At 36.3% G+C, this 25872-nt stretch overlaps 2 protein-coding genes across 6 annotated transcripts; both read right to left on the reverse strand.

The window, feature by feature from the left end:
• Positions 1–984: 984 nt before the first annotated feature.
• LOC140005217 (uncharacterized) lies at positions 985–10632 on the reverse strand. 3 transcript variants are annotated; one of them, XM_072045831.1, is made up of 5 exons: positions 10315–10632; positions 5007–5479; positions 4133–4267; positions 1707–1862; positions 985–1552 (listed from the first exon to the last, which is right to left on the reverse strand). In XM_072045831.1, the coding sequence occupies exons 2-5, from the start codon at positions 5433–5435 to the stop codon at positions 1214–1216; spliced, it is 1059 nt and encodes a 352-aa protein (XP_071901932.1). In that variant the 5' UTR covers positions 5436–5479; positions 10315–10632; the 3' UTR covers positions 985–1213. The 3 variants fall into 3 exon arrangements, with proteins under 3 accessions (XP_071901932.1, XP_071901933.1, XP_071901931.1); XM_072045832.1 differs by lacking the exon at positions 10315–10632 and adding an exon at positions 6641–6864 and having other exon boundaries at positions 5007–5437; XM_072045830.1 differs by lacking the exon at positions 10315–10632 and adding an exon at positions 6641–6862.
• A 1086-nt stretch (positions 10633–11718) lies between these two features.
• On the reverse strand, positions 11719–25388 carry LOC140005219 (probable cyclic nucleotide-gated ion channel 20, chloroplastic). Of its 3 annotated transcripts, XM_072045837.1 has the most exons (14): positions 25339–25388; positions 25061–25125; positions 22781–23300; positions 21143–21334; positions 20292–20390; positions 19493–19630; positions 18607–18855; positions 17570–17842; positions 16409–16554; positions 14936–15013; positions 14321–14450; positions 13913–14159; positions 13014–13176; positions 11719–12343 (listed from the first exon to the last, which is right to left on the reverse strand). In XM_072045837.1, the coding sequence occupies exons 3-14, from the start codon at positions 23282–23284 to the stop codon at positions 12211–12213; spliced, it is 2352 nt and encodes a 783-aa protein (XP_071901938.1). In that variant the 5' UTR covers positions 23285–23300; positions 25061–25125; positions 25339–25388; the 3' UTR covers positions 11719–12210. The 3 variants fall into 3 exon arrangements, with proteins under 3 accessions (XP_071901938.1, XP_071901936.1, XP_071901937.1); XM_072045835.1 differs by lacking the exon at positions 25339–25388 and having other exon boundaries at positions 25061–25332; XM_072045836.1 differs by lacking the exon at positions 25339–25388 and having other exon boundaries at positions 24999–25332.
• Positions 25389–25872: the final 484 nt, after the last annotated feature.

Here is a 25872-nt window from a genome sequence, read left to right on the forward strand (position 1 = left end):
AGAAATAAAGTCATTGACCACTTTGCATTAAAGCTTACAGATAAATAGAATGGGCTATTCAGTAGTCATTTCTACAGTCCAAGGCTTATCAGATAGCCTAATAACGACAGTGACTAATGCATTAATGACTTGAGGAAAAAGGGCAGAGAAAAGAACCCATCAAAATATCAATCTTTTTCAAGTTGTCAAAAATAGTTTGGATAGGGCACCAACCCAATCCTATGAGCTTGAGCTATCGGTACATATCTTGGTCTACTTGTGAATTCCCAAGCTGTTTGATTTGGCTTACTTGGCAAGAAAACATATATTTATTCACTTACTTCCCCTTCATTATTTGGAGTGAAGTTTCAATTTTGCGTAGTGAGAAGGCATCTCATCAGCAGCGACCATTCTCTGGGTAATTTTCTCTTCATTGTGTTGGAGTAATATATAATGTCAATATGCTCTCTTTTGAGTCATTAACCAAAATTTTACTTCTTTTTTTTTGTAGCGGACGAATGAGATTTAGGAAGTAGGGAGCTAGATAGGGAAATTGAATATAAAATCATACTTGAAATATTAAGATTTCAGTAACTTAACAGATTCAGATTTACTGTTATCGTTCAGTAAAAAAAAAAAAAATTTCAAAGTTCATTTTTATCCAACGCGGCCCAAGACTTCTAATTTTTAGAGTCTCAACCTTTTCTTAAATAGTTGTACTTAGTCGTTAATCATTAACAACACAAGTTACATCCACTTGACAATGATATGCTTAACAATATTCATTACGTTCAATTTCAAGTGTAATAAGCAGCTGCCAACTAAAAAGCAATAAAGAGAAAGCAAAGTCATACCAAAACCCAAAAAAAAAAAAGACCAAATCAAAGGGCTAAAAGATTCATTACTTAGATATCAATTTTCATTTATCAATGTGGTAAGTTTCGATTTATTAATTTTCCCTTGTTCGTGAACTTAAAAAGCTTTTGAATGGCAAAAATGTCAATCTACACCTTAAGTTGCTTTTTTATAATTTTTTTTTTTTTTTGGTCATTGCTGCTAATGAAGCAGCATAATACATCATCAAACAGGCCCCATAGCTTGCCTCTCTTGACTTCTACAATGAGTTCGCTATGAAACCAAGAAATGCAGATCGTTAAACTCTTTACACTTCGAATGGAAAAAACTGCAGAATGGTAGCATAACAGAGATAAGCAGCATCAGCATCAGACCAATCTCAAGGCATGTGGGAATTTGCCTTGGATGACTCCTTTCCCCTCCAATTAGCTAGCACCTCATCAGTTCTAAACCTCTGTGTGAAAGTTGATTCCTCAAGAGGAGTTGATGTGCCATAAGCATAAGCTAAGAGGCCTGTGTAAGCAATCATTGCTCCGTTGTCAACGCAGTACCTTTCATCTGTTGCAAATAATTTCCCGCCCCTCTCAGAGCACATTATGCGCATCATCTCCTGCAAACGCTCATTGCAACCCACACCACCAACAATCAACACATCCTTCTTGTCGCAGTGTGCCATTGCACGTTCTGTAATCTCCACAAGCATTGCAAACAGTGTCTCCTGAAAGAGTTCCAAAAACATGAGATGCTCTGACAGGCATTTCCTTTCCTGATGTGGAGTAAATTAGCCATACCAATCGCACAATTTTCCACTCATATAAGATGAAAATTTGCAGAAAAGAAAAAAAAAAAGCAGAAAAGTCCTAACTGATTACCTGAAGGGAATAACACAAATCAGCTGGCGTGCATTCATTGTCTTTAAGCTTCTCCTCTGCAGTGCTCTCAATATAGCTCAATATTCCACTAAATGAAACATCCATTCCTTTTACAACATAAGGAAGGTCTATAAATTTTTCTCCTTTCTTAGCAAGCTGAAAAAAGCAATAGAAATTCAGTACCACTAACAGCAGTTTGTCTTAATTGAAGCATATTTGTTATACAAAATCAATCAGAGGAAATATTTGAACTTCATCGTCTACATGGAAGAATAAACAAAGCTTAGTAGTAATATTAAAAAAATCCATGTGTATGAGAAGTTCAACGCTTACTCACATCACAACGGAAACATAAGAACAAGTAATATGAAGATCAAATTAACGCATAAAGAATTAGTAAGATCCAATGACAGTTCACTTTCCCGAATCAGCAGTGCCGCCTGAAGGGTTTAGCTCATGCTTATCACTTTTGGAAAACAACTTTTATCAAAGTCACTAATAGTGAAAGTCACTTGAAAAATCAACCAAATTAGTGGTCTCTCAACTAAAGACCAAGAATTACGCTGTAGCTTGATTGATGAAGATGTAAAGTGCAGAGCGAGAGAGAAAGCAGAAAAAAGAAGACAGGAAAATGGTTCATACTGTAAACTGCTAAGCTAACCCAGTACTATTTAGCTCCTCAGATAATCAAAGAGTAATTGAATCACGTCAGTGCCTAAAGGTGAATCATTTATAAAAGTTCAGTGGCTTACTAGTTTAAGACCTTGTTTGGTAAATATGTGACATTTGGAAACTATTCCGTCTCATCTCATTTTGACAATACTTAGGGTGGAGGACAATGGCTCTTTCAGGTGCTTGTTGACGACTGATGGAAGAACAAATATCTGGCAAACAGACTTCCAGCAGAAGGATGGTCCTATATATACTTCAACAATCCATGATTTGAAAGACTTCATTTATGATTTCAGAAATTGTGAAATTATAGCTGCCTCAGACGGAAACTCCAACAACTCCAGTTGAAATTCTTAATGTGACTGACTTAGTTCCCGTTGAAAACGCCCTTTGGATTTGAGAATACATGGCTTGAAGTGGAATAAAGTTTACGATGGAGAAGATGTAAACATGGACTAGCTTATAAAAAAGCTAAGATAGCTGGAAAGAGCGGCAGGTTAGTAAAGGCTGGAGGAGCCAAGAAGTCACAGGTGAGATGGGAATAGTTGCAGCAGCTAAGTAGGCTAGAGGCAGGAATAAGCGAGCTTCGTCGCTAAAATATTATCAACCTAGTTCTTCCACAGGGTTACTAATGATCAGAAGAGGAGCAACTATTGCAACCAAGCTGTTAATTGATGAGGAAAAAATGACCAATGACATTTGCATGTAACCAGAGGGTTGTGGGGTTTCACGAAAAACTTTCATCAGGAATAGTAAATGAAGCTATTGAACTAGCTAGAAGAGAAAGAAAAACTAGAAGCTATCAAGAATCCTGGAACCCGGAGGTGCAAAGGCTCCGAAGGCAAGAAGTAACTTGCTGGAAGAGGAACTACTTGTGCCAACACATGCAATGTGGAGCAGCTTAGTTATGAAGGTAGCAACAAGCACACAGATTCTTAGTACTTCTAATGAAGTAACATTTAAGAGATTCCAACAATATTGAATATGTGAAGACTTATGGAACTCAAAAAAATTACATACTTAAGAAAATTCATTTGAGACCTTACATATGCATGAAAGAGAAATACGTGCACTTGAATCAAACCAGAATACTTTCCAAAAGAAGATATTCACGTTAAGGTCATGATAAGGATCTCATTTTGAAACCCTGGATCAAGTAACAAGTAAAATGTGAGCATAAAACAACATCAACTAATGATCTTAGGAGAGGTTTGAAAAAGCCCATCCTTTGCCAAGTCAAATTAAAAGCCGGGAAAGATAATGACATCCATAATAGAAGCCTATATGAATTCAAAGGAGTGAGGTACTTCATATTTGCTGCCCATTGTTCAGAGTCCAGCAATAGAGATTTCAAGCCATAGAACTTCAGAATTTTATTTCCAAAGAGCAACCAAGTATAAAAAGACCAAGCCTGGTTACACCATCAACTTTAAATGCCGCTTCTGAATATTACTATGCTATTTCAGAAGACAGTCAAGAAGTCTTCTGGAAGGGAAAAAATATTGCCTTTAACAAATTGTGGCCTTTGAAATCAACTTTGTAGCTACAGCCAGAGCTATTAAAAAAAAACAGGCTCCAGTTCTTGAATTTTCGACTCTGATTTGGTTGATTGCTCAACTCTTTTCATGAATGCTAATTTATCCAGGTTTAGGTATACGAGCTTATGCAGTTTGGCTATTGCATCATACTCTATTATCAAGTTCCAATAGTCTTTTCATCCCAAAGCCATTGGTACATCGTTATTTAACAAATACCTGCTCAATGTTGTAACCAGGGCTAGGATCATTGGACAACTTCAGCACTCTTGCAAATCTATCTAAACAATTTCCAACTGCAATATCTATCGTTTCACCAAAAATCCTGTACCTTCCTTCGCTGTATGCAATAACCTGCAAGGATAATTAACATTATTACTGGGTAAGACAATATTGTCAGGTTCGATAACTGCAAGCTAAAAAGTAAGAAAACAAGTCAGCATTGAAAAAGCAGTTCAGAAAACAAGTCAGCATTGAAAAAGCAGTTCTCACACATACGAGGCTTAGAATGGAAGACACTATGTTCCAATGCTACCATGTGTTTTGTCTTTTGTATCTTATATTTACCTTGAATTTTTATAAAAAATAGATTTTTACAGCAACACACAAATAGGTATTAGATAAACTATGCTATTCTTTTAAAAAATCACTGTAGCTTGCAGTAGATCAGGCATTTTATCATTTCCAAAAAAACCGCAAGACCACAAATTGACACCTACATTCTGTACGTAATACATGCAAAAGCAAGAGAAAATTAAATGACTCAATTAGCTTAGGATACTGCAATTTGCAACATTGAACAGGAGGTATAATAAAGATTATTGAATGGAGCTACGGCATAGTTTTCCTAACTAAACAAATTAATGAGGCCAATATGAACTTTGCCTCTCATAATTCAAAATTCACTCTATAATTAGCACAGCATTCCCTTTTATTGTTTCAACAATAAATTCACCAAAAGGACCAATAGATTAAGTATAGCTACACAAAAGTGATATCTTGGTAAAAGACAGTTAACATGTAAACACATTGGACAATCATATATATACCAGCATATTGTAACTAATATAGAAGAAAACAAGCAGATAAGTACCTGAGTATTGCCTCCACTAACATAGAGTACAACTGGGTCATCTGCTCTGGTAACAATGCGACCCATTTCAATATGGGCAACACAATGGTTGACTGCCACTATAGGTTTGTTCCAAAGTTGGGACAGAATACGGACAACCACAGCAGAGACCTGGAGAGGAGCTCCCATTCCTGGGCCTTTAGTGTAACAAAGGCAATCAACAGCATCAGGAGTAATTTTAGCAGATTCCAAGGCAGACTTTATAAGAGGAAGGACATGTTGCAAGTGGTGTTGAGCTGTTTCCCTTGGTAAAAAGCCTTGACCTGGTGGTGTAATGTAAGTGTGACGTGGATTGGATAAAATTGTGCCATCAAGCATGACAACTCCAACACCAATTTTGTTTGCAGAACCCTCAAAACCTAGGGCTATGAGTGTCCTTTTGTCTTCCATCTCTAATTTACGACAGAAATTGTGATTGGGATGAGGTCCAGGGGCTGGCCGGCAGAAATAGAGACAATGCAAGGTAGAATGTATGTGTTATGCAAACCAGTAACAATGAAGAAATCAGATATGAAGGCAAAACAGAATGACAAGACATCACATACACAAATAAGAGTGACGACAAATCAAATACAGAAGTAAATGCATCTACAGACATGCAACATGTAAATGTTCAATCAAAATGAAGATTGTAAATGAGAAATGCAATTGTGCATCGTCCAACAGTAAGATAAATTAGTTATGGGGCAGTTACATTTTTCTAACTACAAGGCCAAACAAAATAGTAGCTAAAGTACTGCAATACAGAAATCAAATTTTCACACAATCAATTCACTTTATGTTCAATCCCATTTTCTCTTCTCCTCTAACAGGCTAGGCTACTGCTCAAGTCTTTAATTGATGTAAATGTGCTATGACACTGTAATGTCATTAAGACCATATTGAAGCCAAGGCTTTGCAATCCTAGAACATATATAACTTTTGGGGTGCTGAGATGACAACCAAAACATCACTTGTGCAGCATCCACCACCTGAGCAATGCCCCGCCCCCAAAAAAACGCTGCCTAGTTGATACAAACAACTCCTGGAAACATCCCAGGACTACCTAACACGTTCATCATACACTGGAATAAGGGCATCAGCTGCACTTAAAAAATGTACATCCCAACACATCGGATTAATGGCCTCAGCTCCTCTAGACAATGTACAACCCAATCCGTTAAACACCTCCTGGAAACATTCCACGACTACCTAACACGCTCATAACACACCAGAATAAGTGCCTCTGCTCCACTAAACAATGTACAGACCAACACACCAGATTAAGGGCATCAGCTCCTCTAAACAATGTATAAACCAACACAAAAGGATTTATAACCCGGACAAAGAATTGTAAACTCTAAGCCCTACAACCTTTTAAGGAGTGTATCAGAAAGCTCATCAGCACCAGAACACAAAACCAAGTATAGCACGAAAAATGATGTTACTAGCAGCTAGTGATTCTTTCTTCCTGTATAATTCCAAAATATTCCCAAAATACAAACAAAAACAAAAAATTTTAAATTTGGAATAACGTAAACAGGAACAGAAATCAAGTGGAAATCAAAATGATAACCTAAGAACAAAAATTCAGTAAATATGAATATTTCTCATACCAAATTCCAAACCCTTCCTTATTATCTTGAAGAGAGTTTGTTTTTCCGTTATTGGGTGGCCGTTGTGGTCGTGGTGGTGGGGGCGGCAGGCTGCTACTGTGGGGTTTGGCGGGAGAGGTGAGAAGCTTTCCGGGGAAGAAAGAAGATACGATGACGTTTAGGTATTATTGATTGGGAATTACCAGGAGAAGGGGGTTAACGAGTCACAACACAATACGATGACGTTTAGGTTTTATGTTTTCAAAAAGAGCAAATGGTGCAAAATGTCATCAAACTGTCACCTTTACCGCTTCTCGTCAATTAACCTTTTACTTAACCAAAAATATTAAGGATTAACTTTTTATATACTGAATGTATTTAAAAAAATTATTCAAATATTAATTAACTTTTTTGTAGCAAAAAAATATCACTCAATTCTTCGATACGTAATCTATTAGTCATTTCGGTAATGGTTATAAGAAAGTCATTCACATAACTTGATCATTGAAGGGTAAAAATGTCTCAAAATTGCTCTCGTAACATGTAGTCCCTTGCAAACTCTGAAAGTGATCCAATATTTCGCACCCAGTTCCTTGCGTAGTTGGAATCACGACAAACTAATCCATATTTACCTGGCGCAAAGATCACACGAGATTCATTCTGATACCATCACAATGCAAACCCAAGAGTTGGTGTGACGCTCCCACTTCTCCCTAAGGCAAACCCTAAGATATCAGCGAGACGCCTACCCAACTCTCGTCAGAACTCACACACTTATTCAATCTTAAAAGGAATCCACAAGTCAACCATAAATTTAGAATTAAAGAAATTCTTCAAATATACAAGTTACAACTTCTAAAACTACCATTTATAATTACAAATCAAATCTCCAAATATAACAAAATTTACACTTCAGAAGTTTCCAATATCATACACAAGATTTTACTAGTTTGACCAAAAGTTGCTAGTCTAAATTCCTCAACTTTTACTTCCAAAACCTGTTAAGGAAAACAAACTTGGGATGAGCTAACGCTCAGTGAGGCCAAGAAAATTAAACAAGCAAGCAAGTAGCATAGTTGAAAACAGTTTTAACATGAACTTTCATATAAGTGTACAAGTAGGAAATAAACACATATGAAAGGATACAAGAGCTCTCAAGAGCTATTTTCACGTCTCGGCCGATTCAAATCATCTGGGTTGACTCTCCGTTAACTCAAGCAGTACAATGACTGTAGCGCTTCACTTACTCCCTCCATCCAACATAACACCCACTCTGATCCGGAACCAAACATTCATATAGTGGCGATACTATTCGAGTATGCCAAGCGAGATCTCAAAAGATCAAACTATATCATTTCCCAAAGTTCACCAGGCTTCTCGACCAAGCCCTTGCTGGCTCGAGTTACAAGATTAGCCAATGGGTTGGGGCGTCCCCACCAGCATGATTTATCGATGAGACCACATTTCAATCGACTTAGACTTGTTCATAGCACTGAGTCGGGATGAGCGGTATCTCCCACCCAAATAGGGTGTGATATATTCTGCCGCTTAATGCTCACGAGTTAAAATATTTTCAAGTACAAGTACAAGTGCAAGTCATATATAATCATTTGACAATTATCATTCATTCACAAGAGAAAGAGAACGAGAGCGGTAAAGTACACTCTCGTCTCGACAAGTTCATGTATCATATAGTACTTGTACAACATCATTTCAATCATATTAGCATTGAACATGCACTTGACGCTCACTGAAATCAAGAGTGTAAAGTAAGATCAAACGAGCTCCTCGGGATCCTCTTGATCACCTGAGACATGCACAATTACAAATCACTTAGGTATTCAACCAAGGTCTAGTAGTATTCCTGCTACCATCACTCAAGAGATAATACGTTCAAATCGAAGACAATTATCACTTACTAACTTAATCCACGAGGGTAGTATTTGAAAATATCTAAGAATGCATTAATTCAAGTCCAAGATTCTCCAATGTGAGGGTTAAACAAATCTCTGAATTTTGGTACGAAAATCGAAAAATATGAAAGATTATTTTCTTGTCAAAATTTCCTAGTTAAACGCCCAAGTACAAGTCTTGACTGATTTAATTAAGATAACTTGTTAAAAGTGTAAAACTTTGAGGAAATGAGAGATACATTAGCGAGAGAAATTCAATAAAGATACATTTGAAGTCAAGATAGTGAAAAAAAAAATAATCAAGGTAAGAGGTTAGAAGTTTAAGATTTTTAAAGTCTATAAGCCCGTTTATATGCTTCAGGAATCTACTGAGATGAATAGTAACAATAACTTTAAAAATTCACAACTCAAGTTTCACAAGTCAAAAAAAATTATGAAAGTTATACCGTTGGAAAATAGATTTCTAATACTACCACATGCCAAAAGACACTTTTTCAAAGATTCAAATCACAAGTAGACCAAATATTCGATCTAAGTTAAAAATTCATTTCCTGAAGGAACAGAACATTCAAGCAGGACAGCCTACTTTAAGGAGTTAGGAACAGTAGTACACATGGAGGAAAAATATGAAACTTTTACAGAACAAAGGCCCATGAGTATAGTTTCAAATGCCGCTGACGACACCTTAATCGGATTTTTCTACACCAAGATATAAGTATTTTACTGAAACTGGTCAGTGAAATCCGAAATTCTGGAAACTCATTTTTTTCACTTGGAAAAACTCATTTTTTTCTTTTAAAAATACAAGACTTTATTCAAACCACCCATACACTTAAGTATGACATTCATACCAACAATTAAAACTCTAGATTTATTTTCAAATGCAACAAATGGAACTCAATTTGGATCTTTCTACATCAAGATACAACATTTCAAAGAAAATTGATTTTTAGGACTTGTTTTTACGAAATTCCAGTTCTATCATACTTGACAGAGTTTAAGAATCTGATCATAACTAAAGCTACGCAACTCAAAATTTAGTGTGGTTTGCGGCGTTGAAAACTAGATTCAAAATGCTAAAAATCACTAGAAGGAAATATCATGAAATTCGTTTTGTAAGATAGACAAAATTGAGCTACAAACTGCAACTTTGACTATTTCTCGGATACAAATAGTGAAGAATTTCAGTCATCTATGCCGGTTCACTACGGCTCATAGGAAACGAGTAAGGGGTCACATTTTATACTAACGGAAAGCTCTCAGAGTCTAGTTTCGGATGCCATAAACAGCACTTAATTTCAACTCCCAGACAGAGAGTTATAACAAAAAATGTGAACACTAGTTGGGATTTTCTGCTCAGAAAATTTCCAGAATTCAACCTCACTTTAACCCTATTTTAACACAACCAAACGGAAAGCTTTTTAGGAGATATTTCATACACATAACCACCAACATGTATCAAGTATTATTGCATCAAATAACATCAAAAATTTGAAATTAACATGAAAGCTTCAACAAGACAAAAATCGGACAGCATACACTTTCCTTCCTCTAGCTTTCTTTCCAACTTTTCCAACTCAAACTATACCATATCTCATCAAAGCAAGTAACAAACAAGCAAATAAACACACAAAATCCTCAAGACCTCTACCTATCAAGCCACCTCAAATCCACTACCTAGTGTCAAGGTTCATAGAACCCATCAACAACCCAACTTAACTAGTTACAACTAACTAAAAACTAACCATAAGATGGAAGGAAAATAAGAGATTTGAGAATTACCTTTCCTCACAAGAAATCAGGTTCTAATCACCAAGAATCTCTCCCCCTTCAAATCTCCTACTAAGCTTGAGGATGCTCCAAGAGAATAGGCTAGGTTAGAGCAAGATTTAGGGAGCAAAAGAAAGAAGATGAAACTGAAATTTCCTTGGCAAATGGAGGAAGAAGATTCGGTCAAGTGAGGAGAAGAAGAGATTGTTTTTGTGAGCTTTTGTGGTGACGTATAGGCTGGAATGAAGCATAAGAAACTCTAACTAATTACTAGTGGTAGACAAGAATAATTTGAATTGGTTTCTCTAGGCTCCACATAGAGAACAATCGGAAGTGCTAGTAAGTGATATAGCATTTTTAATTCCTAATGAAAGACATAATAAGTAGTCATAATGAAAGTGCTAGTAAGTTATATCTTTATTGGTTCTAATGGCAACCAAAAACACATGTGATAGTTCAATCCTCTTTTGGTTTCACGTAGGAGCTAATGCCATTCATAGGAAATTTTGATCTCTAATAAGTACTAGTAGTTCCTTTTAGTTTCTCACTAGAATGGAAATTGCAAAATTTTGTTTCTTGCACATATTAGGCATTTACATGCATTCAAACAAATGTTTTCTATATTTTTTTTTAAACAAATGCTAACTAATACCAAGATTTAATGGTGTAAGTGATACTATTTCTAAAATATTACCTGTTTATTTATATATAAAAAAATAATTAAACATGTAAAAGAATTTATCGGGTCGTTACAGTTGGCTCGAATAACTTATGAGTTAAATCCACAAGTTCAAAATGGTTAATCCAAGTTTTTCAATAGCTCACGGACCTGAGTTTATAAACCATTTTTTTCCATTCTCCCACATCCAAGTGTGAGATAAGCCCTTAACAATGGAAGTGTTAGAGATTTATTTTAAGAAGAGATGCAAATGGGCAAACAACCTTGACCTGAAGGATTTTTTTCTTGATCATAAATTATTTTTGCGCAAATATAGCTCAAAAAATTTACTGGACAAGTTGTTTTATTGTTCTTCGACCCCTTTCTTCCAAAAACGATCAGGAACACTGCCATGCTAAGTGCCTCTCCGATGCAACGAGGAAAGTATTCTAATAGAACGGCTTACGACAACATAGTTTCTGTGATCATCTAAGAAAATAAGAAATCGAACAAAACTATCTTCTTGAAGCAGATAGTTCAGAGTTCTTATTTCGAAGGATTGAAAAAAGGAGTTTATCCATGTCTGACCGACCAAGACTACGATTTTGAACCATAAAAGATTTTGAGCTATCTGCGACAGTAGCTTTTACCTCGGGTCTTATATTTTTCCAAGTAAAATCGAGAACAGATATGCAAACGTTCAAACGAGGAACACTTCCAAAGACCTCCAATATTGATTAGTGCAGTAGAAGTAAAAATGGATTCCAGGTTGGGTGACACTGTTTATTGATTGTCCCATGAGATCTTGGGCTAGGATACGTTTTTTTACAGCTCGAGACTTGGTTATCTTGGCAGGTTAGTTCCGTCCCCTAGGGAACCATGAAGCAACTAACACCTTATCTTATACTCCATCCTATGAGATTGACATATTGCAAGATGATCTTCAACCTTAACGACCCTGAGACTAGTGTCCTTGTTGCAGTTCTTCTGACAACAGGTTCTTCTTTAACATTCGAGTCTGTAATAGCTGCACCTTCTTCAAATGCAGATTCTGATTCAATTGATATTACTTACATACACTACAAAGAATGCTAGCAATGTTACAAACACCTAGATTGGTGCAGTTGACTAGCTAAATCGCCATACAAGGCTACAAACATACAATCCTTTTTCTTTTTTTTTTTTTCCAATTTTGGGTACCCTCCCTTTTCTGTAGTTATGCAATAAAACATAAACATACAGTAGAAAAGTTAATGGTCAGTGTCTTGAGTATGATAATGTTCCGGGCTAAAGGAGTCTGCACGACTTTGTCGCTTCTTCCAATACCTCCATGCAACTTGAATGCGCCTCACAGCGAGGCCCCGCCAGTAAGGAGATTGATGCCTGCAGTGATAGAATCACATCATGAATTTCTGACTTGTTAGGCTATAAAGGTCAACAGCCAGTGATGCAAATCTAACAAGTTTCTCTACTTAAGCTTTGGTAAAGTTGATCCTTGCAATTTTCAGTGCTGAAACTCTCATCTGAGGCAGATTTGTACTCTTTTTCAAGAGTTAATATGTTCTAAACAGGATTTGAAGGTTCCGTTTAGCCTGTTCTTGGTTCCATCGTTTAAATAAGGTTCAGATGTTCACAATGCAGCATAATTCTCAGGCAGATGATCACAAAATATTACTGTGATTTGGGTAATGCATCCGGTAGGTAAACTAGGAGCAAGACCATTTGACTGTCCCAAAATATTACTGTGATTTGGGTAATGCATCCGGTAGGTAAACTAGGAGCAAGACCATTTGACTGTCCCAATTGAAAAGCTGCAATAGTTTTGACGAATCATGCATTTCACCACAGGGGCGCAATTTCTGATGAATTTGAAAAACAAGAACTGCTAAGAAAAAGAATAAGAGCTCTCAGACCCATTTCCTCAATTTCCACTTCCTTTTAAAAGGATTGCAGATGGATATATGAGCGCTCAAATGAAGTTGTGCAAATCACCATACTGAATGATAATATTTTCTGGGAAAAATATAATGGGAGTGAGTATAACAGGGTTTACCTTATAGCACCTTGAACACGTGGGTTTCTTAAGAATCTTGAAAACATGGTAGTGACTTCTTGAAGATCTGCAGCTCTCAAAATGAAAGCCTCCACATTTGTTAAGCATGTTACTTCCCTATTGCTCACCGTATTGGGTCCTGGAATTCTGAGCTTTCTTCCATCTGAGAAGTAAAACCAAGATTACATAAACTACATCCTTTCTATTCCTGTTCAGGTTCATTCTAGCAAGAAAGCTAACCAAATGATCAGTTTGTCCTAACAAGTCCATATGGGTTGCAGAAACCTGCATTGTTTGGAAAACAGCCCATGGACGTGTTGGTCATTTCAAGGTTGAATTGCCATCTGGTTATGGTTAAAATAGGCTGAAAAGTTAGCCAAGGTAAACCACATTAATCCTGTATCTCAGACTCATGCTTTTTTCATCCCAAATCCTGGTCTCTGACAATTCAAAGCATTAACATTATTTTGCTATCTACAGAAAATGAACGATGACATCTAAGATATTCCAACTCTCCTCCAAAAACATTTCTCTGCTATCAATCTACTAAAGCTATTACTATGCAAACAGATTTGGTCCAGTACATGTGAGAAAATTTGGTCTATAAAGTTGCAATTCCTCATTATATAAGTCTTTTCTGAAACCAATATATATGGTTTTAAAAAAAAAGGTTGAAAAAGAAAAAAGGAGGAGTTTTAGGTTATGTGTCTAATGTGAGAACCTACAAAGGGCCCTCAAAAAAAGAAATAGCCAGGAAAATTTTAATCTAGGCTAAGGTTATACAGAATAAATCCACAAGAAGAAATTCATGCTTTAAAGAGCCTAAAAGAACTTCCAACTGATCAGATGGAGATGTCTAACCAAGAGATATTAAGTGAAGATCAAGAAGTACAGAATACCTTTATTTACAGAAGAATGCTCAAGGCACCAAGTAAGAAGTTCTTCACCCCTAACATCGCCTTCAGATAAGGGCACTGAGCTTCCATCTTCTCCAATGTTCACTATCTTCCCCCGGACTATAAAGACCATTTTATCAACAAGGCCACCACGGTACAAAATTTTGCTTCCTTTTATATAAGTTTTTTGCCTTAGCCTCTCACAGATGGCATCTAAGATGGGCTCCTCCATAAGGGTGAATATGCGGACCTAAAAATTTTATCAGAGTGGGAAAAAAAATTAACAGAGCTATACGGACCAACAATAATGAAAAAACCAAATGCAATAAGCACGTTCTAAAGCAACTTCAACTTTAGATGGCTGAACAGCTAGTAACAAAGCTAATCAGAAATATGAACCTAAAACCTTACTTTCTTGACAAATTCAAAGAGATGACGCCGTATTGCCCTCTGGAGATCCTCAGGAAGATTCTCCATCAGCATTTCTTCATTCACACCTCTGGTAGCAGCCCAATTATAACGTTCTGCTTCTCGAACTTGCCTGCACATTGAGAGCAGCATATAATGAGTTAGGATTCAACAAGAGAATATTGGGAACAACATCAACAAAAGCTGTGTGAAGGGTCATCTTGCATTGTCAACTACCATTCTGCCAAATGCCACAATTACAGAGGACCAATTGGAAAGAAGCAATACTATGTCAGACAAGCACAGACATGCAGAGAAGGGGAAAATAAAAGGAGAAACTTGGTCATTCTTAAATATTGTGCATGGCAAGATTTTCACCAATTGGAACTAAGAGAACATCGATTAATTTTGAGATGAGTCAATTCGAAAAAATACAGAACATGGCAAGAAAAAATATAAAAAAAAATATATGCATTATATGTGTGTATACATGTATTCACAAGATGCTCAATTAAATTACATCGAGAAATACTTAGAAAGAATCAAAAGTTAGTAGTACATAAATAACTTATAAACAGAGACGCTGGAAACTAGGCAAAGGTGGGAAAGAAGCAGCACCTTCTCAGTTCCACTGGCAAGCGCCGATGGCTCATCCACTGCTCAACATCACGACGTCTAAGAGACATTTCTAACTTCCTGAACATGCAAAGATTGGTTAAGTAACTACCCACTGCTTGTCAATACGAGATACAAGACATACACTTAACCTTTAAATGCCCATACCAAAAGAGAGACATCTTACTCTCTCCACCACCTTCTCCCCTCTTCAAACAATAAAAATCATAAATAAAGAAAACAAAGAAAAAGATTCACCAACAGATTTATCAAGAATTCAACAGTATAATGCTCAATAGAATAATTTAATTACTTAGTGGGGAATATGTTGGGTCCGTCGTGTTAGCTCATTCAAATGTAAGGAGATACTGGCAGCATGTGCAACCATTGCATTTGTATTTTGTAGTTTATAAAAGAAATTGAACAGGAAGAGTAATGTATTACAAAATAAGGAGTGGACATTGTTTTGGTACTGACTAAAAAGGCAAGACTTGGGATGCAGAAAGGAGTAGAGGAGTATACTTCTATCCAAGAATGGAGGTCCTAGGACTACAACATCCTTGCTCAGCCTCTCTTTCCTCCTACTATTGCATTACCTCTCTAGTGTCACGTATCACAAGTCTAGGGGAGCTTCAAATACTAAGATCGCTTGGAGTTGGACTACTTGTAAAATTGAAAAGAAGGTTCTTAAAGTCTGCACAAGGATAGATAACATAAAAAAAGGGGGGTCTGCCACAAGGACAGCTACCCCTTAAAGTTCTTGGAGTGAAGCAGTGTTCACAAGATTTCATATTCATAATGTGTGGCTGCCTAATTCTCATAGTGTCTCAAGTCAATTCTTTCAGCCGACCCCTGGAAGAAAGCAAAGACGAAGTTTAAACACGTCCACCGCACAATTCATTGTCAATGATTGATAGAAAATTTCTATCTTCATGTCTGTATTCATGAGTCTCTTGAAACGTACTTGCTCAGCCTCTCTTTCCTCCTATTGCATTACCTCTCTAGTGTCACGTGTCACAAGTCTAGGGGAGCTTCAAATACTAAGATCGCTTGGAGTTGGACTACTTGTAAAATTGAAAAGAAGGTTCTTAAAGTCTGCACAAGGATAGATAACATAAAAAAAAAGGGGGTCTGCCACAAGGACAGCTATCCCTTAAAGTTCTTGGAGTGAAGCAGTGTTCACAAGATTTCATATTCATAATGTGTGGCTGCCTAATTCTCATAGTGTCTCAAGACAATTCTTTCAGCTGACCCCTGGAAGAAAGCAAAGACGAAGTTTAAACACGTCCACCGCACAATTCATTGTCAATGATTGATGGAAAATTTCTATCTTCATGTCTGTATTCATAAGTCTCATGAAACGTATGTATGGAAAAACTGTAAGAAAGTGGTTCCTTGAATACACACCAAACAAAATCCACTAAAAAATGCGTGTTATGATACAAGGAATTGACAGTAACCAATAAAAAGTTCTACCTGCGACCGAGAGACTGGAGAAAGTTCTGCATATTTCCAATTAGCAAAGCAAATAACAGAAGACCCATTCCTATGATGGCCATTGTGAAAAGAACTTCCCAAACAAAATAACTCGGAATTAGATTCCCAGCCAGCGTACTTATTTGCTTCAAAAAGGAGCAGAACAGCCAAAAAAAAGTGTTAAAAGAATACAAATTTAAGAAACCCAGTTAACCATAATTACATTGTCAAAGGAATAATGGATCATTCATTCGGCATGAAAGCAATTGCATTAATCAAAAGATCACAGTGATCTGTGAGCAATCATCCTAATGGTCCAACTTGGTCACAAAGCTTTTTTAAGGTTGCGGAGGAAATAATTGAAAAAATCGACAGCAGCAATGTAAAAGTACTAGATAACTAAATGGCATTTGAGTTGATGGCACCATACATCAGTACCAAAGACATCAGGACCTGGAGTTTGTCTATAGAAGAATCTCCAACCAAAAACTATCAATGATAATTTGGACAATGTGTTCAAATAGAGAGCTGATGTCCTCCTGGTTTGAAAAGCCCCTTGTTGGCCAACTTATAAATCCCATATCCCACAAAAAGAAGATAGATAAAAAGCATTAGTTGTAAATTTGATGTGTTGCACATTAATGACTATATGATGCTCATTCCAAACGGAAACAGTTAGTGACAGATTGGCATCACACACAGATCTGAGATTTCTATGCAGACTACATTTGAACACAAAAGTGTGAGGGGTAAGTCGAGGAACTTACCTCTCCCATCAAGAGATATGATGGACAACAGTAAATGAACATTACAGAAACAAGACAGTTATTTAGCAGTCTGTGAGACAGGCCCACATTCTTGTTTTCAATGTAAACAAACAAGAGTATTAGGAGAAAAACAAAGCACATACACTACCCAGGCAAGGAGTTCTGCAGTGATTGCTAATTGCATCTTTTAAATCACATGCAGTAGAAAATTTTAGAACATATGCACCAATTTTCCAAAAAGGATATGGTAATTTGTGTAGACAATCATCTAATTTGTTTCTCCATGGCATAGACATACAGAAAGAAAATCACAGGAGTTTAATTTTAAAGTGTGTAGTATAATGTATGACTTTACATGATTTGCAGTAATTCAGAAGAAAATGTTCAATGATACCTGGAAACCCCAAAACAGCGCGTATGTATATCTAGTGACAATGCTCTCTTTTGTGGTAAGGTTTACAGCTTGCTCGTAGATTCCAAAGGAGAAATTATCACCACTAAAACAACCAGTTGCATTGTCATTGCTCTTCCAATGATTCCAATGATCCAGTGATGTTGGATCTGAAGTGAACTTACTATAATCATTACCATGGCCACAATCTATGAAATTCATACACCCTTGCACTCCAGAGTCGTGACAGGCATCTCGAAGACACTGATTCACCCTCTGGAAACAATACATTATAAACAAACACATCAAAAACTGAACTCCAAATGGTAGCAATAGAGATAATACACTGTCCTACAACTTGCTTAACAATGCACACAGACACATTCCAAAAGAAACATTGTGCACAAGGGGGGGGGGGGAGAGAGGGTAAAGTTAACATGTTACACATTCAAAATAGAAGGACAGAACCAAAAAAAAAAGAGAAAAAAGAAAGTATTTGGTAGCAGCAAAGATGCTTTCTAAAGTTCATACTCTTAATGCTACCAAACTATGGATTTCCTTGCCTCCTCTTCTCTGTCTGGACTATCAGCCTTGCAACAAACTCCAATTGAGTGTACTTTGAAATGTTGACTAATATTAAGGAGTCAAAAACATGCATCACAAGACTCGCAAAGGACCTTGTCACTACAAAACATATCTAAATTTTCTGCTGCGAAAAAGTTCTTCAAACAAACTGAATGTTTCTCCTAACATCTTAAGAAAGCCAAAATAGCAATCAGTAGTACTTCTTTTATACTGTCATGATAATCTTTAAACTGGAAAAAGTATGTGATACTGAAATTTGAAGCTAAGAAATGAAAGTATGATCAGGACCGTGCTGCATTAGTTTAGTGGAAAGTACAAGGAAGTTTAAGAAGTTACACCATTTAATTAACTAGATGAGTGATATTAGCTTAACCATCATGAGATTATGCTTCATAGTGATAAAGGAACTTGAAAATTCAGAAAATCAAATCAAGAAACCTATTGTTTTCACCAACCTGCAAGCCAAAGAGATACCAGCATGATCCCACCACATGGCTAGCCAACACAAATATTAGAAGATTTATTACAAAATTTGCCCAAGCTGTCTCAAAAACAAAGCCGCTTGGTGACTGACCCGCCAACAAAGGTAGAAATCTAAACAACCTTGGAATGTACTGAACCAGGATTACTACCCGCAGAAGGTTCTTTGCATAATTTGCACCACTTGATGCGAGGGAAGCTGGTAAGATCAACAATATGATGATCTGCACAGTAAATAATGATTGATTAGAACTCCAACACAATAAAGGAATAAAAAACAAGGAGTTTGGCAAGATTAATCGCCAAAGCATTTACCAGAATGTGATTCAAATATAAGTACAAATTCATATAGAAAAGATGAAATTGGGTTTCAACCATCTAAGAAATTGGACTTTTTTAATCCGTTTCCACAGCCTTCCGACCCTCCAACTGCCTGGTCCAGGGTTGGAATCCCAGACCTGGAAGCTGGGAGGACTCTAAGAGTCCATATTTGAGTTCATGTCTTCATGAAAGTCCAGATTTAAGTTGTTTTACTAAGTTTGTGACTTATTCTTCCGTCCATGCATGACTGGATGCTCGATGTCAAATTAAAACTTTATTTCAAATTAGCTGTTAGAGAGAAGAGGATCATCCTTTTTACATGCCCCCAGACATGTGGCCTGGATCCTTTTCTCCAGGCCTCAGCACTTGCTCAAATTATGGTGCGTGGGTGGAGGTGAGAATAGAAGCCATAAAAACTACATGTGCTGATAGCTCGTAGATTACCACCTTATAAAACAGAAATGACTATGGATGAAAAGAAATTGAAAAGACACAACACTGTAATGCAGGAAAGAGGAGTTTGGGGAGATGAATTCTTACTTGAGGGAGTGGCAATACTACAAAGAAGTCGATAACAAAGTATCCAGAGAGATAATGAATCGCTATCTTTTTTGGATGGTCAACTAGATCTCCAGCTCCCACCACTCTGGATTCAGGAGCAACATACGCAAGCCTGAACTGCAAAACCAAGCCTTCAAGACATCATATCAAATGCTACCTATCAAATACATGACAAGAAAATAATGTGCACACATGTGCTTGTGTGTATAATGCATATACGTGTGTCTGTAGGTGCATGTAAATGTACCACTGGTAAAAGTTATTCTTTGAACTGCAAGATCTACTTATTGATGTATCACTAAGTGTTGCACCATGAATACCACCTGGAACAATGACTAGTAACACAAACTGAAAGGGTAGTGAATCCAACCTGCTCTTCCTGGCTTAAATGACAACTTTACCTTCATAGTGCTTCCCTCTACACTTAATCTTTTACTTGAAACACATAATCTCATAAGGTCTAGTAAAGCATGATTTTCGATGAATTTTATACTGATTTTTGTTTCTTTCCTTTTAAGGCTAGAAAATATTTTGCTTTCCATCTCAGCTAATTAAGGCCACCTTACTACTGGGGCTTTTAACTTGGCATCTAGTCTAAGGAAATGACATTGACTGTCTAGATTTTGGTAACTGAGTACAACTTCATAGATCCATTTTCTTTATTATACTATATATTTCATACCTGCCTCTAATAGTGAATGAGCTTCTGATCAAAACCAAGTTAATGATTATAAAATTATTTACATCATGAACCATTCTATGCAACCTGTATAGTTACCTGAAGAAGCATGTGAATTAAGTAAATCAAATCAGTCATACTCCTGAAAACCACCATCGTAGTAGTCATGGGCCAGTTGAGTACTATACACTTGTTATCCTGGTTCCAAAAGGGAAAGAAGTCAATTGCAGGAAAATCTTGTTCAGTTGATGAACAGAAAGTAGCAGCTTTTAAGTTTATTATGCTATCCAATTGATAAGACATTCTCATCCCTCCATTGTTCACTATTCTCCTTTTTGAACAAAGACCCAACTAACAATTTTTTAGAGCACTATCAGATACTGTCCGAACTACTATGTTATACTTTATGAAATCCTTCACATTATAGAGAAGTTCACTGAAATGCAAATTCCTCATTAATGCATGTTGATCCCTTGTCCAACCCATCCAACCTGAATGCCCCACTATTTTTTCCAAGCTGAACAGCAAGTCGAGTTGTAAATGTTCTACGACAAAACCTGACCGATGATTTTGTCTCATAACCTCCAATATAAGATCTACTATTGGGTTAATCTATTTCATTTTCTGAAAAGGTCCCCTCCCACTCTATATGCTCTTATCCTTGACTGAGTAAATTCCCTTTTCTGGTTGCGAGGAGGGGGTGAAGAAAAATTATATCACTAAGTGGAAGCTGTAAAACTAAAATATAAATGCAAGTGAGAAAATTCTTCTGATTGTGGCCAGTATTTCTTCAATGAATAGCCACTTGTTGACATAACCTAATATATGGCACACCAAGAATTTGATAATGCTCTGGGTAAAACCTATATGCACACTTATAATTTTGCAAAAGAAGAAATTCACAAAAGGTATATCTTACCACATTTAAAAATAGTAAATTCAAAGTATACCTGCTGCACATGTAGCAGAAAGAAGAACAATGGATCCAGGAAAATGGCAAACAAGCAAGAAATTGCGAAGAACTTGTTCCACCGCTGAACAACTTTTGCATGAGGATTCATTACCGGCGGAATATAAGAACAGATGAAAGACGAAATTTTCTTTGCCCAGCCTTTTGCATCTCCACGGAGCATATTATGGAACTGCAGATGTGCAGCAGGAGAACTGTATGAGTACATCAAGAAACTTGAATTCCAAACATTTCACAGTAACACGTAGGGATGCGAACCCCAGGACTTAAGAATGAGCTGAGTTTAAAATTAAACTATTTTTACAACTTTGAAAACCAATAAAAATAAAAGTGCCATCAATCAGCCTTGCAGCTCCACCGAACAATTATGAAAGATAGAAGCACAACACACACAAAGGGCTTAAGCATAGTAACTCAAAGTGTTCAATACCTCAATGAACAGAAAGAATTATAGCCCGTGCCACTAAAATCTAAGTTTCACCCCCTACAAATTAGGTGTATAAGCGTGGAATACTCATAAAGAATCACCTAACAACAGTAATAGTAAAATGTAAGCCAACACCTCAAATGTCTGTTGTATTTGACAAAACTACAATTGCAGCAAATAGAAGATAACACATCAAACAATGACAACTATAGCAAATCTGCATTTACTTAATATGATACAATATAAAAGAAGGTGCTTCCTTATCATAAAGGTTACCACAATAACCAAACAACACAAAGCAAGCAGAACTACTAGCCATAAATGCAGAATTGCAACAAGAGACTTACTCTTCTTTTACCAACTTAATCTTTTAGATGAAATGGTAATCTAACCAAAAGTTTAAGTTCAAAGTAAAGTAATTATTCATGCACTCTAATACACATTCCAACAAGAAGGCTAGATACTATAAATTAGGTCGAGCATGAGCAAACATTTCAAAGAGGATAAGAATATAAACCAAAAACATTGCCTATTTGAAATCAAAACTGACCCACTACTTCATATAGCAGTTTTAATTGTAACATAGAGAAAAATAATCCATTTAGCTATCCACTCTCTGTGACCAGTTATTCTACTATAGAATTCGCTGAAAAAAGTTAAAATCCATTTCAGTTTGAAAATGATTAGAAAGAATAATTTAGCTGGAAAAGAGCTCTAACTGCAGACGAAAGCTGGAAATATGAAAAAGAATGCAAAGAAGGTATTAGGGAATGGATGCACAGCAAGAGGCCAAGAACCCTCATGCTCATCCAGATATACATAGTTATGGTCTTTAGAAAAGGTTTTTGACAGAAATCAAGCATAGAAAAGGTTGAAAATGATAGAATGCCAGATTGCAGCTTTGTAGAAAAGTAGATTAATGAATTAAAGACAAGCTCATCCAAACTTCCTCAGAGAAAACAACAAAGTTTTTCAGGGTTGAACAGTAAGTACACCAATAATGTGGCAAAAAATTTACTCTTTGATGGGTATACAATTGAAAATTGAATTGCAAGTGCAGAGCTGGAATTAAAACTCAACACTATGTCACCGAAAACTTTTTCTGACTTCAGATTTAAAGCAGTCCAAAAGAACTTATCATCATTGTCCAATTGCTAGAGAAAAACCCAATCTTATGGCAGTTAATGATACCTTTTGTTCCAATGACTCAGATGATTTGGACTTTGCCTGTGGCCCTTTAACACGGTAGTAGCTTGGGCACGTTGTGCAGTAAGGATCATGGCACATTCCCAGTTGCCCGGACTTCAGAAGATGGTCATTTTTCCCAGCATGGTCTTTATCTGACCGAACATTCTGGTCCACGCCATTCAATGAGGGATATCTTTCTACTGCAGTCTCAGTTGTTTTGTTCCCTAACAACCCTTGTGTACGCCGAAACACATTACTGTTCTTATGACCAACATATAAAGGACCACTCATCTGTCCATAAGGTGTTTGCTTTTCATTTCTCAAAGGACCAGTATAACCCACAAAACTGTTTTCGCTGTCATAATAATCTACAGAGTTCATGGGGATAGATATGGATGCACTCCTTGTCCCAGATGTAAACCTTCTGAGCTGAGAGTCATATTGCTCATCAACAGGCGAGTCCATGGAAGATAGCATTGGTGTCACATCCCTTTCAGATGCAGCCATTTCTTAAAAACTCCTCCTGTAGAATATAATAAAAGCGATTTACTATATTCTTGCACCAACAATAATCTATGTTTGTGCACTTTGGAACTATAAAGAAACAAAATCAATAACAATTGGCAATCTATTTATACATAACAATGATTATCAATTCTGTATCAATAAAGATACAACTCCAATAACCCTGGAAAAAATCAATTTCCATTTTCCCCCGCAAAAAATTTTCCAATCAACCAGGAACCCTGATGAAACTTTTTTTTTAAGGCTTCTACTGCATTAAATCCTTTACAACCAACTTAGTTGAAATCAATCAGGAAACAACTTAAAGAATGCTAAATGTCCAGAAGCTTTTGACATCATCTTTTACAACTTATCCCAGAATTTTTTTCTTCCTTGATTCAAAAACCCCCAATCTAAGAAAGACCAATTTACTGCAAGCCACAAATAAAAGAAAAGATTTTGCTGTTAACTTGATTCATAAGCCAGGAAAAAAAAAGTTCACTTTGTTACAATCCTACTAGTGCTGAACTATCACATTGCCAGTAGGATCATAATGTCTTCTATGTTTTTTCAATCATTTACATTCAGGTCTTTGCTTTAAACGATGATTCAACTTTAAATCTCTATAGGATATGATATTACTTATCTATGAAAACATGTGAACTGAACAAACTTCTAGTTTGGGCTTATTAGTCAAAAATAAACACTGTTGTTTTTTTCTTAATACAAGAGAAATCTGGCCCAATTCAAGTATAAAGCATTATATTAGGCTAGTTTTTGATTGATGCCTTTGAAAATGCTGCTATCATGTAATAATTGGAAAAAGTCTGAAGCTTCAGTAACCCATCTGGATTATTTGTTTTTACTTCATTTTGATCTTGTTTCCCTAATCCACACCTGATACCTCCATTCTAAAACAAAATCATGCACATTCTATACATTTTACATCGAAATGCTTGAAAAGATGATTGAAAGTTACTTGCAATGAAGCGATATAACCTCAATGATTGAATGCTCGAACAAAAGACCAAATCTTTCTCTGGGATAATAACCCTGATTATCACTGGATATTCATCTGTAATACAATTTACCATATTTAATAACACTGATTGCAGCTTAAATTCTGTTTATGAAAATTGAAACGTTATGGCCCTTTTGGAATCATTTAGTGCACTAGCTGTTGAGAAGACTAAAATCCCTTTCTGATTGAATCCTCTAACACGTAAGACATAAAACCTCCTTTTGTGGTCCTTTGAAATTTCCAGTTGGATTAATTTCTTTTACCAGATGAACTTGCCACAGCTTAGTAATTCAGTAGATAGACAACTCTCTGTACTACTTGAACAACATCTTCTTATTTTTATTTTTTCACTCAACAAAGCAATTCTTCCATGTAATCATTTCGGAGCATTCAAGTTTATGTAAACAGAAAGAGTTCCTAATCATATTGTCCTAAGAACAACCCCAGGGGGGGGGGGGAGTTTCTTGATCATCAGAAGCATAACCGACGCACAAAAAAAAAGCATAAAATAAAAATTGTGCCAATGCAAACGAGTTAGTATCATCCACGAACACACCAAACACAGAAACAAAACCCAACACGGCTCAAAATCCAAACTTGAGACTTTCCACAAGCAGAAAACAGGCAAAGAATAAGTAAGCTAAAAAGCAGACAAGAAGAAAGTGGGACAAAAATAAAAAACCATTCAAGACAAACCTGAAACTGAAGCTGAATTATGAATAGCATATAGTGAATGTAAAAAACCATTCAAGACAAACCTGAAACTGAAGCTGAATTATGAGTAGTATATAGTGATCAGCATTCAGCCAAAAACTCAGCAAAGCTTTTGAATGATTCAAAAGAAATAAAAAATGAAAAGGGGTCAGTTGTCAAGTAGTTGGAGTTATAACAAGATAAAGGCAGGGGAGAAGAAGATAACTGGAAGGACCAAGACTGAAGCATGAAAGGAAGAAAAGTAGAAAAAGAGGAAAGACAGGAGACAGGATGGAAAGAAAAGTTGTCGCGGTTTGAACTTTGACGAATCAAACGCACTGACTTGGAAAGAGCTGCACTGCGGGGTCTAAAGGCCTGTTTGGGAATGAATTCAGTCCGGAAATATGCAAAAGAGGCTGCACCAGTCTATAATAAGCATAACATAGCAAGATAAGTAAAAAAATTTGCTACAGTATCCATATCTTGATACACTTATAACATGTAAAGTTTCAAGTATCTAAATGTTATGTGAAGGGGCTAAGCGTATGGTCGGAATGCACAAGAAATTTTAAGAGTTAAAGACTATGGTCGAATTAATTGTACTAAAAAAATTAATGAGGAATAGATGCACTTAACATGGTCATAAGTTTTTGAACTTTCTATCCTCTTTTTGTTCACCTGCGGTTGATTTTGATTTTCGGGTTCATAGAGATTAAAAAAAAATGAAAGATGTAAATATGAAAATCTTTTGTGTAATATTCCCATTAAAGTTTGGAGAGGAGGGACTTTATAGTGATTTTAAGTAGTGTTTTGAAAGTTTTATACCATTTAATTGCGTGATAGTTACAATTTTAATTACTAAATGTAAATAATATAT

The sequence above is a fragment of the Coffea arabica genome, chromosome 4c (genome assembly GCF_036785885.1).
Source record: "Coffea arabica cultivar ET-39 chromosome 4c, Coffea Arabica ET-39 HiFi, whole genome shotgun sequence".
Taxonomy (NCBI): Eukaryota; Viridiplantae; Streptophyta; class Magnoliopsida; order Gentianales; family Rubiaceae; genus Coffea; species Coffea arabica.